General features: G+C 43.6%; 1 protein-coding gene across 5 annotated transcripts in view; it reads right to left on the bottom strand.

The window, feature by feature from the left end:
- The window catches only part of LRP1 (LDL receptor related protein 1), a 314,457-nt gene that overhangs the window by 224,826 nt on the left and 75,117 nt on the right, over positions 1 to 14,514 (bottom strand). For all 5 annotated transcript variants that reach the window (XM_081900693.1, XM_081900695.1, XM_081900694.1 and 2 more), the window contains one exon: positions 5,043 to 5,165. In XM_081900693.1, coding sequence (XP_081756819.1) covers positions 5,043 to 5,165 — 123 coding nt within the window. The remainder of the gene's footprint in view (positions 1 to 5,042; positions 5,166 to 14,514) is intronic.

Here is a 14,514-nt window from a genome sequence, read left to right as displayed (position 1 = left end):
TGTGAAAAAGGGAGTTCACTAACAGATCCGCATATTCTGAGAAATGGGAACTGGGCCTGAATTTCCCCAAATTTCAGGCCCAGCATGTAAATTGCCTCAGGTGGGATTAGCTCCTCCTACTGCCAGACTATCCTTGTGACACTACTCCCCTCTCATTTCCCAAAAAGGGACTGAGGCAGGACAGATGATGTACAACCCTTGCAGTCGTAGCACAGCCCTCATTTCTAAGACCTAAATGAGTGAAGTCAAAGCTGTGATCTTTCCTGTGGTGGGTTCAGTTGTGATCTGGTATTCTGTAGAATTTTTTTTCTGTGAATTCCACTACACAATTAATATGGAAACCCAGGAAACCATTAAGAATTCACTGTATAATTAACTTGCAGTACAATGGTATAGATGTCTACACAGAAGCAAGTCTATTGTGTTTAGTGATGCTTGCCCCACTTAAGTGGGTGCAAGATCATAGAATCACAGAACTGTAGAGTTGGAAGGGACCACAGGGGTCATCTAGTCCAACTCCCTGCAATGCAGGAATCTTTTCCGCAAGGCAGGGCTCAAACTCATAACTCTAATAATTGTCTTAGGGTTGACATTGGAGGAAACAGGATTCTTGTGCCTTTAAAAGTTGCATCTCTGCAATCAGGTAGAGCAGGTCAGAGTTGACTTCTCATGGTAAGCTTGAGATTGTCTTGTTGGGGGCGGGGGCAACAGTGCCTGTACTCTCTAACTCTGTGTTGTGCCGTGCCCCTCCAGGGCAGTCATTTTGTGACTGGCACCCACAGCACTCAGAATCCGAAAGGTGGCCAATTCCTGCTTCAGAACATGCCATTTGAATACAGTATAGGACTTTAACAAATTCAAAGCAATTTGTTAACACATAGTTGGTCCAGATACACAGAAAGAATCAACGCAACCCCTACTTTCCCTGCCACAAAGTTGGATAATCCCAAAAGGTACCTTTGCAAATTAGCTTACACAACATACCAGAAGCAAAAAGAAGATGCTGCAGTAATGGAAACACAGTCTGCGTTCACATTACTCCCAATTGGCTTTGGTACCTTGAAAAATGTACAACATAAAGGAGTTGGGGAGGTTCCCACATGGGAAAAATCTGTTTTAACTCAAGTGTCCTAATTCAAATTGCTTTCAATAGTTAATGTCCAAGTGTGGAGAAACTTGACAAGATTGGTTCTGAGTTAATTTCACTCCTGCTTTGCACTCCCTCATCTTTTTCTTTTTTAAAAAAAGGCATATATGAGCAAATTTCCCTTTTATAAGTTCATTAGTAACAATGAAAGTCTTCTGATTGCAAGAAAAATATTTCATGTTTTTAGGGTTGTTTACTAAATGTATGTACAGTAAATATGCTAAATCAGATCATTCTTTAATGCAAACCGAAAACTTTCTGAGGCATCTTACCCTATGCAGATTACCAATTTGCACAGAAAAATTTTCCAATTCAGAATTTTCCAGAAAACTCATGTGACTACTCTTAACAGTAGAAGCAAACTGTGTGTGAAACCATTCCAACAGTCTAGCCCTCCTCCTTTGAGTTTCATCCAGCTTTTCCAGCACCCCATTAAAAAATATCTAAAGACAGTGCTGAGACATACAAAATGCAATGTTTATGCCATGACATGTCTACCATATTGCCTTCAAGTCTCTTAAAAGCTATTAATTTGTGCACATCCCCACACAACAAATGAAGTCACCCACTTGAAGGGAAGGCCCCACTGCAGACTCACTAGTCAATCTGGCCTGGGAAAAACTCCTTTCCAGCCACTACAATAGCAGACAGATCCTGAATTTCAGTGCTCTAGCATCAACTTGAATCTTCTTCTTCTTTTACTGTTTCTATTACACTTCATATTTCTCAGTGTCAAGTAACCATGCCAAAAATTTATAGCCTTCTTTCTGATCTTGGGGCCACCCTGCTGAATGCACTAGTACCCTTCAGGAGTAAATGCATGGGGGGCTGCAACATAGGGTGGGTGGGTGTTTTGTTTTGTTTTTTACAAGGAGCTCAGCATAAAAAACATTTCTGTCATTTTCCATGTAAAATCAAATAATACTGGGATAAAAGATGGCAGACAGTAGAGAAATCTAAAAGCAAAATGACTGTTGCTAACTATCTAGGCTTTCTGAAAAGTGGGTAAGTGTAGGTGTGGAATTGGTGACTAATCACAACTGCCACCCATTTTAACAGTCAGCTTTGCCTTCACTTTAATTCATTAGCAACATAAAGTACATTATCTGATGCAATCTATTCAGCTTTGTAACAAACCTTTTCTGTCATATCTGATTAATGATAACATTAACCAAATGTGATTTTGGCTAAATACTGCGCAACACCCCTCCGTTTTAATTTTTAAAAGGGAACAAAATGCTTGCTTAGAAGAAAAACAGTCCAATTTCCACATTGGTCCTGCTGGTCTGCATTGCTGCTGCCCAAATAACTCTCAGAATTTCCTGCTGTACCTTCCGCAGATATGGGAAGGCTTGCGTGGCAAATGGTTTTTCTCGTAAGAGTGGTTTAGGGTTAGTTTTGCATAAACAAAGCAGGTTTCAGCAGTGATTATTTATTCATATAGGGTTTAAAAACTAAAGTTGTTTGTGTGAACTATACATTCATGTCTTGTCCAAACAAACGGAGGGCTCGCCACCAATGTTGCATTCATATATATTTTGTCAGTTAGAAAACTCACCCATTGTTTTTTTGCAATGCACAAAAAAGGCCATGAAGCTATGAGCGTGTGCCAAATTTGGCTTACCTAACCGGTCCCTTTCCTGAATGCTCAAACCAACATCTAGTCCACTCCACTTCCTGTTACGGAAGTTGCCTTACCCAAGTCAGACCACTGGGTCCATATGGGTCAGGACTGTCTACACTGACTAGCAGCGGCTCTCCAGGGTTTAAGGCAGGAATCTCTCTCAGCTCCACCTGGAGACACCAGGAATTGGGCCTTCTGCACGAAAAGCAGGTGTTCGACCACTGAGCTACGGCCCTTCCCCAACATTCACTTAGCAATGTATTTATTTGAAATGTTTAAGTATTTTGTTAACTTTGTGTTAAATATCTATTCTGTAGTTGACCTCCTTTGTAATGTTTTATTCTGAAATCTTTAAGACAATATTTTAGTTTTCTGTTAATTATGTTGCTTTTTTATTGATGTTATATTGATGTTTTAATATTCTGTAAACCGCTTTGAGATTTTTCTTAAAAATATAAAGTGGTATAGAAATGAAATGAAATGAAAAAGAAAGAAAGAAACTTGTATCAAAAGCAATACCTCTAGCTATGTTGCAATGCACACATAATTATTTTATTTGTTTGATTGTTTTAGATATTAGCATCATATCTTTTAGGACAAAGAGCTCACAGGATTGCTTACAAAAAATAAGCATAAAAACCACAAGAAGTCACAATGCACAAAGTATTTTAAAACATGCCAGTTCCAACACACTCACCAACATAAAATTACCGTAGTCACAAAAGGCTCTAATAAAGCAAGACAAACTCTATTCAAGCTCTGTCCAAAGAAAACTAAAGAGGGCATTTGGCAGAGTTCCCTAGGAAGGGAATTCTGATGGGGGGGCACCACTGAAAAGGTCCTGGCTCTGGGGCCCATCAACCTGTTCTTGTTGCCACAGAAATTTCACCTAAAATTCAATGGAAGTGTTAGGATTCTTCCTCGAGCAAAACATTGAAGGAATTTTAGTGGAAGCCCAAAGTGTTTTTGTAACACTAGTGACACTTCTCAGGATAATGGCTGTTACTGGGGAGGGGCAACAGCTCAGTGGCAAAGTGCATGAACGCTTTGAGACCCAGGTTCAATCCCTGGCAGCTCCAGTTAAGAAGACAAAGACTCTCTGCCTGAGACCTTACTGTACCAATTGCCAGTGTAGACAAAAATACTTTTGGAGGGACAAATAATGTGATCTGTTATAAGGCAGCTTCCTTCAGCAGACAGCCAGGTGAGAGGCAGATCAGAGATAGTATCACAGGCTAAGCAGAAATAGTGGCAAGAACTCTGCCATTCAATTTTCGATAAACCAAAAATTAATTGCTGCTGCACAGAAATACTAGCTGAATAACCAGTGTGCAGCAACTGCATTTATTGCAGTATAAACTTATAACCTGGAACATGGTATGCTAAACTGCCAGAAAGGCCTTTGCTCTCACACTCATGTCTCAACAAAAAAAAGGAAGAACACCAAGCTTTCAGGGGGGAAACATCAAATGGGAGTATGCCACTTCAGAAGGGAAATGAAGGATTGCATGCTTCAGTGCTCTCTTATGTCAAAACCTATTGCACTTGAAAAGCTAGCAGGCTCATGAGAATGGTAAGCTAGAACCTTTCTACCTGACATACAGTGGTGCCTCGCAAGACGAAATTAATCCGTTCCGCGAGTCTCTTCGTCTTGCGGTTTTTTCGTCTTGCGAAGCACGGTTATTAGCGGCTTAGCGGCTATTAACGGCTTAGCGGCTTTAAGAAAAAGGAAAAAAACTCGCAAGAACTCGCAAGACGTTTCGTCTTGAGAAGCAAGCCCATAGGGAAATTCTAGCGAAGCGACGCAAAAACCGAAAAACCCTTTCGTCTTGCGCGTTTTTCGTTTTGCGAGGCATTCGTCTTGCGGGGCACCACTGTACTGACTTTCCACATGCAGGGTTATGTAGGTGGATGTGTCATATAGGTCCCAGAAATCCTCTCTGAGGTGGGAGCCAAGTTTAGGGGGAGTGGAAAAGTCAAATGTGAGTGTGAGCTAACCTTTGTTAACATATTCAGAAATGCCCAAGACGTTGCAAGTTGCACTCACACAGAGGCTACGTGGTAGCAGGAATACTAAATGGTCTATCTATTCCAAAACTGGATGATGTCGTTGCCTCCATCTTTAGAGGCTAGCGTTAACATTTTCAAGGCTGTAAGAAGGATGTGATGAGTCATGGCATGCAGGGACAAAATGAAATGGGGGAAGTGGCCTTTTATCACCAATACAAGATATAAATAATTACAAGAGAAAAATTAAGGAAATATACATACATATATCTGGCGATTCATCAGAACCATCTGGACAATCCTTCTCTCCATCACATCTCCAGCCCATGGATATGCAAGTGATCTGATCTTTACATGCAAACTTTGTGGGGCTACATGTCTTCGGTGCTATATAGAGACAAACAAATGGAAAAAGAAAGGGGGGTTAGTTCTTCAAGACATGTCATTAAGAATCATTTCAAAGCTAGCCACTTAAAAAGCAAGCTGACTCTGACCATGGTACAGGGCTCATCCATATTCACAACACTTCAGGAAAGTGTCAGATTAAAATGTGAGGTATTAATTAGAGCAAAGCAGGAGCCAAGAGTCAGGGCGCGAATCAAATTGTAAAAGACCATTTACCCTGAATAATAAGCCCAATCCATTTTCTTTTATTTACATGCTAAATTTTGGTGTGGAAGCACCACCAAATAAAAACAAAGTGGAAGGTTTAAAGCCAGACTATGTATTGTGTGTACATTGGTTGGTAAATCTGCCTATTAGTTAACTGGAACACAGAAACAAACCACAGAGAGCATCTAGTGTGATCCGCCCGCCCCGCCCCCCCCCCCCAAGTCACCAAGATACAAAATCTGTCAAGTCAATGCATGAGAACTTCAAACTCAAACTTTGGACTGAACACTGACTTCAACCCCACAGTTGACAATGGAGGACAGGTAAACCAGCATTATGGTGCTCTAGTGCTGGGATGGGTATCCTGTGCCCCTTTCATACAGTGTTGGACTCCAACTCCTATCAGTCCCAGCCAGCATGGCCAATTGTCAGGGATAATGAGAATTGTAGTCTAACAATATCTAACTGGTTCCTCAACCCTGCTCTAATGTGTCCCAAACCTACCCATTCTGCCTTTCAGTTGACAATGGGCTTTTGTCCACCATTTAATGACCATGTAACTCTGAATTCACTTCACATATCAGCCTGACCGTGGGACGCAGGTGGCGCTGTGGGTTAAAGCCTCAGCGCCTAGGACTTGCCGATCGAAAGGTCGGCGGTTCGAATCCCTGCGGCGGGGTGCGCTCCCGCTGCTCGGTCCCAGCGCCTGCCAACCTAGCAGTTCGAAAGCACCTCCGGGTGCAAGTAGATAAATAGGGACCGCTTACCAGCGGGAAGGTAAACGGCGTTTCCGTGTGCGGCTCTGGCTCGCCAGAGCAGCGATGTCACGCTGGCCACGTGACCCGGAAGTGTCTCCGGACAGCGCTGGCCCCTGGCCTCTTGAGTGAGATGGGCGCACAACCCCAGAGTCTGGCAAGACTGGCCCGTACGGGCAGGGGTACCTTTACCTTTACCTTTACCTTTATCAGCCTGACCACAAACATACAGAAACTGGTAGCATCCTCGTATAAATTATATGTCTATGAATGTAGACTATGAGCCAGGAAGTCCGCAGTTCATAACTTAATCACACACTCAATGGATAGCTATTATTTTTCTTATTAATTAATTAATAATTATATTCTGATTATTTTTTTTTACTGAGCCCTTCTCCCCAAGTGGGTCACAATGATTGTGACCCACAAATCACAAGGAGTGCTCTGATGGTGTTTCCTGCTTGGCAGAGGGTTGGACTCGATGGCCCTTGTGGTCTCTTCCAACTCTATGATTCTATGATTTAAAATACCACAACCACTGTGCAAATCACTATTCATTCAGACAGGAAGGACTAACTTTACCCATGGCTTGCAGTGCTGGGATTCCCAATGCTGGCAATATGAGTGTGGGCACTATACAGGTTAACCCACCCACCCATTCTCCCAGGTCAAGGTTGCAGTCTCTGCCATTGCTGTCTGAGCACACAGGGGGCTAATCAGTTTCCCTCCTGACATAGCAACGTTAACGTGATCTGGACCCCCAGCTTTGTTCGATTATACTCTCCAAGTGGTGATGAGGCACACGGAATAGCCTCTTCTGAAGTGGTGACTGCAAAGGGAACATCTGATGTCATTATTTCTACATGGAACAGTTCCTCTATGCAAACACAGCATATGTTTGACTAAAGGGTGGCTTTCAGAAGGCTGCTCATCCCTTCCAAGCCTCCACATTTGGAAAACAGGTACACTTCTGTGGTGCGTTGTTGATATGGTGGTCTTTGGAGTTGAAAAACATATACGCTGTTTTCAAGGGAAGAGGTAAACAGTGGGCAAGCAACGAAAATAATGTTTCCACATAATTCTTCCCCCTCCAATCTGGGCTACTGAATGCTGACAAAACAACACATGAAGCTCTGTGAGGTCTGTGAGGTTAAAACTCAAAGAATGTTCTCCATGATTCAGCTGCCGTAATGGCCAGAAGAAGACTGACTGAGGGGTGAACAAGATGTGCACTTAAATATGTAGCAGGCAGCTGTATTACTTTGCTTTTCATTAACTAGCTTCAGGGATGGAGATAGCTGGATTCTCATGGTGAAAGCAGAAAGCAGGAGGGCAGGCATATCTCTACATTCCCCCATCAAACTGGAAAGGAGATCTGCCACCAGCACTAAGTAGGATTAGGAGCCTTAGAAGAAAGAGTGTCTAGTGGTGTCCATTTCAACTGGGGGGGGGGATTAGGATTAGGAGTTTTAACCCTTCTCCTACCAAAGTCCAAATTAAAACCTCCCCCAAGCTGCTACTTATACCAGGAGGGAAGCTTCAACAGGCACAACTGGGAGCCTTCCTCTCAATTTAAATAGGAAGTGGGCCAGATTTTATTGTTGGGACCACTCAGTGCAGGAGGGTTAAACTCTCCTTCCCACCCAATCCTGGTTAGATACACACAACACACCGTAGTATATAATGCAGAACAGGGGTGAGGAACCTCCAGTCCATGGTCCAAATAAGGCCCAGCAGGCTATTTTGGTCAAGCCACACCCACCTGCCAACCACACTGTTATGTGTGGGTCAGTAAAAAGTCAAGTGGGCAGGGCCAGAAGATCAACTTGGTTGGGCAGGGTCAATCACCAGGCTTCTGAAATGCTGGTGACCAGTGGGACTTTAAAGCACAGTGCAAGACTTTTCCCAAGAAATGAAAGAAAGGGCGAAACAAAATAAGGTGGGAGCAGTCAGGCTCTACAACATCCACACACAGGAGGAAGAGAAACCAGTGGGGTACAGTGATTAAAAGTGCCAGACATGTCTAGGGAGACCCAAACTCAAATCCCCCACTTAACGATGAAGTTCTCTGGCTGATCTTGAGCCAATGACTCTCTCTCAGCCTAGATATACTTGCTTCCTGCCCAATGCAGCCAGCAACAAGGGCTGTAGCTGTCTGGCTTAATATTTTGTTTATGCCTATTTTCTTGTCCCAATTTGATGACTGGGAATTAGTGCCTTCTCCGAATTCACCTGACTTAGCGGTATAAAAATAAAAGGACAAGTTGAACATATTTGCCAAAATGTAAAGACTGATGCATCATGCAAATTCCAATGCCAACCAGGCATCTGTTGACAGATGTCTGTCAACATGGATTCTCTAAAAAGTGGGTTTAGCATACCATAAAAGTGATACCACATCCCAAGGAGCCAGGTATCACTTTTCAAGTATACTAAACCTGCTTTAGCGAAAGCACAAGGGCAGAAACCATGACCCAGACAGTTGGATCTGTGGCTATTTGCCACAGCAGTTACACAGAACAGCAGCACTTAAGAGTAGCAGACCAGAGAACCCTGGGTTCAGATCCCCACTGCTAAACCTCAGACCAGTCACTCTCTCTCTCTCTCTCAGCCCAACCTACCTCACAGGGTTGTTGTGAAGATAAAATGGAAGGTGGGAGTACACTGCCTTGAGCTCCTCAAAGGAAAGGCATGATATAAGGAGTAAATAAACAGAAGCTAGCAAATCGTATACTTCCAATGTAGCACATGCAGAGGGCAAACAACAGCAGAGGTTGAGAGTCTACAGAAGTCTTTGGCTACTCACTGTTGGGGACAGAATGATGGCTAGATGGACCTTGGCATGGTCCAACAAATGTAGAGACTTATGACTAGAGCCTTACGACTTCCTCTCTTATTCATCCCCAACCATCTGTGCTCTGAATGTCTAACCTAATATTAGACGCTATTATATTCAAAGGACAAATTATACCACGACTGCCTCCAGCCAGGGCAAAGTGGATCTTCCTTCTTATTTACAAGTATTAAATTGGGATAAGGGATGCAAGGGTACAGGGAAGGCAGAAGATATGCTACTGCAGAAATCATACAACTTGTTTTAGGGCATTTGTAACGCTGTTTGGTAGGCATTAATTCACACCACGTCTCCTGCTGCTAGAGTCTATTCTTCAAGGAGGACATTCTGCATGATGCAGCTGTCATCTGCTAATTGCTGCCCATCTTCTATGCCTTGGAGCTTTGTCCTATCACACATGTGCAAAATAATGAAAGCCAATGAAAGCCAAAAAGTCAATGCTATTAGCACCAACTGAGGGGCTGTGCTGCAGAAGAGCAATTAAACCACAATCCAAGAAGTATCACAGCACCCAAGGAACAAATGGATTTAGAATAGGGCAAGGAGGTCTCTTGCTCTGCAGGCAACATGCTCCTGAAGCATCTGACCTAGAATTCTGAGGTGAAAGAAGGTGGCTGGAGGGGAATTCAACTCAGGGTGTTGCAATTAAAGGCACTGATTATTTCAGGCAGCTCCCCCTAACTAAATCCAGGAGACGGAGACCCAGCCACCTGGAATAAACAAACCTAGTGCTTCTACTTTAATTCATCCAAACTAGACCCATGCCCAACTGATTACAGTAGATCTCATTTCCAAAGTCCCTGGGATTTGGGATGCATAAGAGTTCTGTGGCTCTCAAGTACTTCAGCTTCACCAGGCTGTAAACTGGACTGTAAGGCCTAAAACCACTGCAGATTAAATCCCGACACAAACAACTCTTAAGTGGATAACCTAAAGAGTCTGTAATGGGGGGGGGGGGAGATCAGTGCCTACAGTGTACCCAGCAGCTGAAGATCAGCTCAAGAGAGTTATAGCGCTGCCAAAGCTCTAAGCTTATCTGTTATTATAATTGGATATTCCCGTTAAACTATCCCTATGGCTGACCCCTGGGACCTGCCACTCAAACACAAAAGGCAACCCACTACTCCTGGCCTGCGTTTCTCCGCTCTTCCTCGTCCCTCCACTCCCCAATTAATCTCATCCTGACGAGCCTGTCAAAGCGCTTTTGGAGAAACTCAAGCCTCATCCTGGATTTACAGAGCTTTTCACGGCAAAGATATCCTCCAAGGCCTCAAAATTGACAGAGCATGACCTCCCAGCTGAACAGCACCATGGGAACCAGCCTCCAGCAGCAACAGCAGCAGCAGTGGCAGCACACCCTCTCCCTCTGCCTCACACCTCTGGAAAGCAGCAGTTACTGGGGTTACTCTTCGCACTGGAACATGGAAAGCTACCTTTGCACCAGGTATATGGCCATCCAGCCTAGTTTTGTCTACTCTGACTGGCAGGGTCTCAGGCAGAGGTCTTTCAGGCCACCATGCTATCTGGTGCTTTTTATTGAGCAGGGATTGAACCTGGGGCCTCCTGCATGCCAAGGATGTGCTCTATCACTGAACTATACCTCCTCCCTCCCCACCCACTCAGTTTCAGTGGGAGGCATCTGAACTCTGAATGGAGATCAAACTCGGAAACAGAAAATGCAGTAAAAGGACCCACAGGTCGCCAGGCAAGACTTGGCCAATTGCCGTCCAGTTCCAACAAGGCCACAAAACCATGAGCCCTCTTTCATGTGACAGAAAAAATGGTAGCAACCTACCCTCCACACACAGGAGGGTGCCAAATATGAGAATGTGACAGATACACATTCTTTACATGAGAGCTTGTAAAGGACATAGGATGCAGCATTTCTTCCCAAACAGAAAAGTCTGCACAGTACAAAACAAAAACACATGTTGCTGAGAAGTTAGCCCCAATTCTCAGAAGATGAGTTAGATTAGTTCCTACATCCTCTCCACACTGATTACGCAAAGGCAAGCATGCTTAAAGATCAGGCTAAAGCTCAGCCTGGCTAAATTCTACTGAGGTCTGAAATATGATTATGTCCTCCTGAGTTTCATGATACAGAGGAAGGGAAAGCTGAGTGTAGTTGGACACACACTCTGGACTTTAAGAAGGCCAATTCTAAAAAGCTGAAGGTGTGATCCTGTGGTCAGAAATACTCAAAGAGAAGGGAGTCCCAAGATGGATGAGAAATTCTAAAGGGAGAAATATTGAAGGTCCAAATGCAGACAATACCATCAAGAAAGAAAAGGGTGAGGCATCTCAGGAAACTGGTGTGGCTGCATTACAGATGACAGATTACAGATGAGCTGAGAGTTAAGAAGGGCATGTATAAGAGATGGAAGAAAGGGGAAATCACAAAGGAGGAATATACACACAATAGCTAACAGTTGCAGGGGGGGGAGTCAGGCTGGGTAAAGCTCAGAATGAGCTCAGGCTTGCAAGAGATGTTAGAAATAATAATAAAGGCTTCTTCGGCTATGTCTGAAGTAAGAGAAAGAACAAGCAAGTGGCAGGGCTTCTGTTAGAAGGAGCAATGCCATTAGGTGACAGAGAGAAGGTGGAACTACTCAACACCTACTTTGCATCTCTCTGTTGGACATCACTTTTCACAAGGAAAGTGATGTCCAACCTGGTGATAACAGAACAAATGATGGGCGCTGCAGCCCATGATAGGAAAAGAGGTAGTAAGGGAACACCTAGGTACTTCAAAGGAATTCAAATATCCAGGCCCTGATGAGCTGCATGCAAGGATGCTAAAGGAGCTTGTGAATGTCATCTCACAGCCTCTGTCTGGGATCTTTGAGAATTCTTGGAGAACAGGTGAGGGCCCTGCAGTCTGCAGGCAGGCAAATGTTGTCCCTATCTTCAACAAAGGGAAACAAGAAGACCCAGGTAACGACCGGTGAGCTTGACATCAATACTAGGAAAGGTCATAGGACAAATATGTCTGTGAGCACTTAGAAAAAGATGCTGTGATTACTAAGATCCAGCATGGGTTTATCAAAAATGAGTTGTTCCAGACCAATCTCTTTTTTCTTTTTTGATGGAATTAAAAGATTGGTGGATCAGGGAAATGCTGTGGACATAGTGTATCTTGATTTCACTAAGGCTTTTGACAAAGTCCCTCATGATATTCTCATGAGAAAACTGGTAAAATATGGGTTGAACAAGGTTCAAGGTTAGGTGGATTTGTAGCTGGTTGACTGACCAAACCCAAAGAGTACTCATTAATGGTTCTTCGTCATCCTGGAAAAAAGTGACAAGTAGGGTCACACAGGGTTCTGTACTAGGCCAATTGTTGTTCAGCTGTTGTTCAATTTGATAATTTGCTCATGACACCGAACTGGGAGGGGTAGCTAATGCCACAGAGGACAGATTCAGAATTCAAAATGATCTTAACAGATTGGAGAACTGAGTGCAAGCTAACAAAATGAATTTCAATAGGGACAAATTTCAATAGGGACAAATGTAAGGTTCTGCACTTAGGCTGGAAGAACCAGATGCAAAAATATAAGATGGGGGACACCTGGCTTACTAGCTGTACATGTGAAAAGGATCTAGGGGTCTTGGTGGACCACAAGCTTAACATGAGTCAACAGTGTGATGCAGGAGCAAAAAAGGCTAATGATATTCTAGGCTTCATCAACAGAAGTACCGTGGTACCTAGGGTTACATATGCTTTTCGTTACAGACACTTCCGGTAACCCAGAAGCAGTACCTTGGGTTAAGAACTTTGCTTCAGGATGAGAACAGGAATCCTGCTACGGCGGCGCAGCGGCAGCAGAGGCCCCATTAGCTAAAGTGGTGCTTCAGGTTAAGTACAGTTTCAAGTTAAGAATGGACCTCCAGAACGAATTAAGTTCTTAACCCGAGGTACCACTGTATAGTGTTCAGATCATGGGAAGTAATAGTACCACTCTATTCTACCTTGGTCAGACCACATCTGGAATTCTGGGCACCACAATTTAAGAAGGATGCTGACAAGCTGGAACATGTTCAGAGAAGGGTAACTAAGATGATCAAGGGTCTAGAAGCCAAGGCTTATGAGGAACGGTTGAAGGAGCTGGGTATGTTTAGCCTGGAAAAGAGCAGATTGAGAGTAGATATGATAGCCATCTTAAAATATCTCAAGGGCTATCACATGGAAGAGGGAGAAAGCTTGTTTTCTCCTGCTCTGGAGGGTAGGATTTGAACCAATGGCTTCAAGTGCCAAGAAAGGCGATTCCAACTAAACATCAAGAAAAACTTTCTGACAGTAAGAGCTGTTCAACACTGGAATGGACTCCCTCAGTAGATTGTGGACTCTCCTTCCTTGGAGGTTTTTAAGCAGAGGTTGGATGGCCATCTGTCATGGATTCTCTAGCTGTGATTTCTTCATTGAAGGGGGTTGGGCTAGATGGCCCTTGGGATCCTTCCAACTCTACAATTCTATGATTCTATGAATGCAAGACATAAGTCATTCTCAGGCTGCAATTACAGTGGTACCTCAGGTTAAGTACTTAATTCGTTCCGGAGGTCCATTCTTAACCTGAAACTGTTCTTAACCTGAAGCACCACTTTAGCTAATGAGGCCTCCTGCTGCCGCCGCGCCGCCGGAGCCCAATTTCTGTTCTTATCCTGAAGCAAAGTTCTTAACCTGAAGCACTATTTCTGGGTTAGCAGAGTGTGTAACCTGAAGTGTATGTAACCTGAAGCGTATGTAACCTGAGGTACCACTGTATTCTGCAGCCTCTAGCCTTCCCAGGGTCAATAAATTTGTTGCTGGTGCCTAAGGGTTTGAAATATTTACATATTTCTGTGGGGAGCCTTTGGGACCATTCAAAAAATAGTTAGAATAACCCATAGGAATTTGAAACACATTCCCTCTCTGGTCATAACACCTTTTTGCACATAGAAAGCCTAGTGGCTTTCATGGAAGATCCAGTCAAACACAATTTACAGCTGCACAAAAATTATGCAGGGGCCTCTGTAAATAAAAAGTAATAGAGTTTAAAAAGCACTCTTAGAATGAATGTGCCAAAGGTCCAGAGATGTCAAGCTAGACATTAACAGAGGGATACATTTTTTGTTTTGTTAAAAGAGAAAAGAAGAAAGCCAGTCCATGATGAATCAAGTTTTTTTCTGTGGCTGCAGTGCTTTTTAAAGTTTAAGTTAAAGCAGATGTAGCAGCCAAAGCTGTTCTTTATGCAGAAGAGTTCTCAACTTAGGAAAGAAAGGGCCCTTCATACTGGGTATAGAGTCCAGTTCAGATTGCCAGGGAATTGTACAGCTGCAAGGCCTCCCATTTTCAAATGCTCCCCTCTTTAGCAGCCGGGATATTCAAGCGCCAACTTGCTAAAAATAAAAAGCAGGAAGCTATTCTAGCAGAAGAGAAAGGATCTCTCTCTCTCTCTCTCTCTCTCTCTCTCTCTCTCTCTCTCTCTCCCTCTCTTTCTTAAGTTTCCAAGCATGGCCAGTTTTTTTCACTGCTTTC

This window comes from Podarcis melisellensis (genome assembly GCF_964234715.1).
Source record: "Podarcis melisellensis genome assembly, chromosome: 2".
Classification (NCBI taxonomy): Eukaryota; Metazoa; Chordata; class Lepidosauria; order Squamata; family Lacertidae; genus Podarcis; species Podarcis melisellensis.
This window is presented reverse-complemented; position numbering and strand designations above follow the sequence as displayed.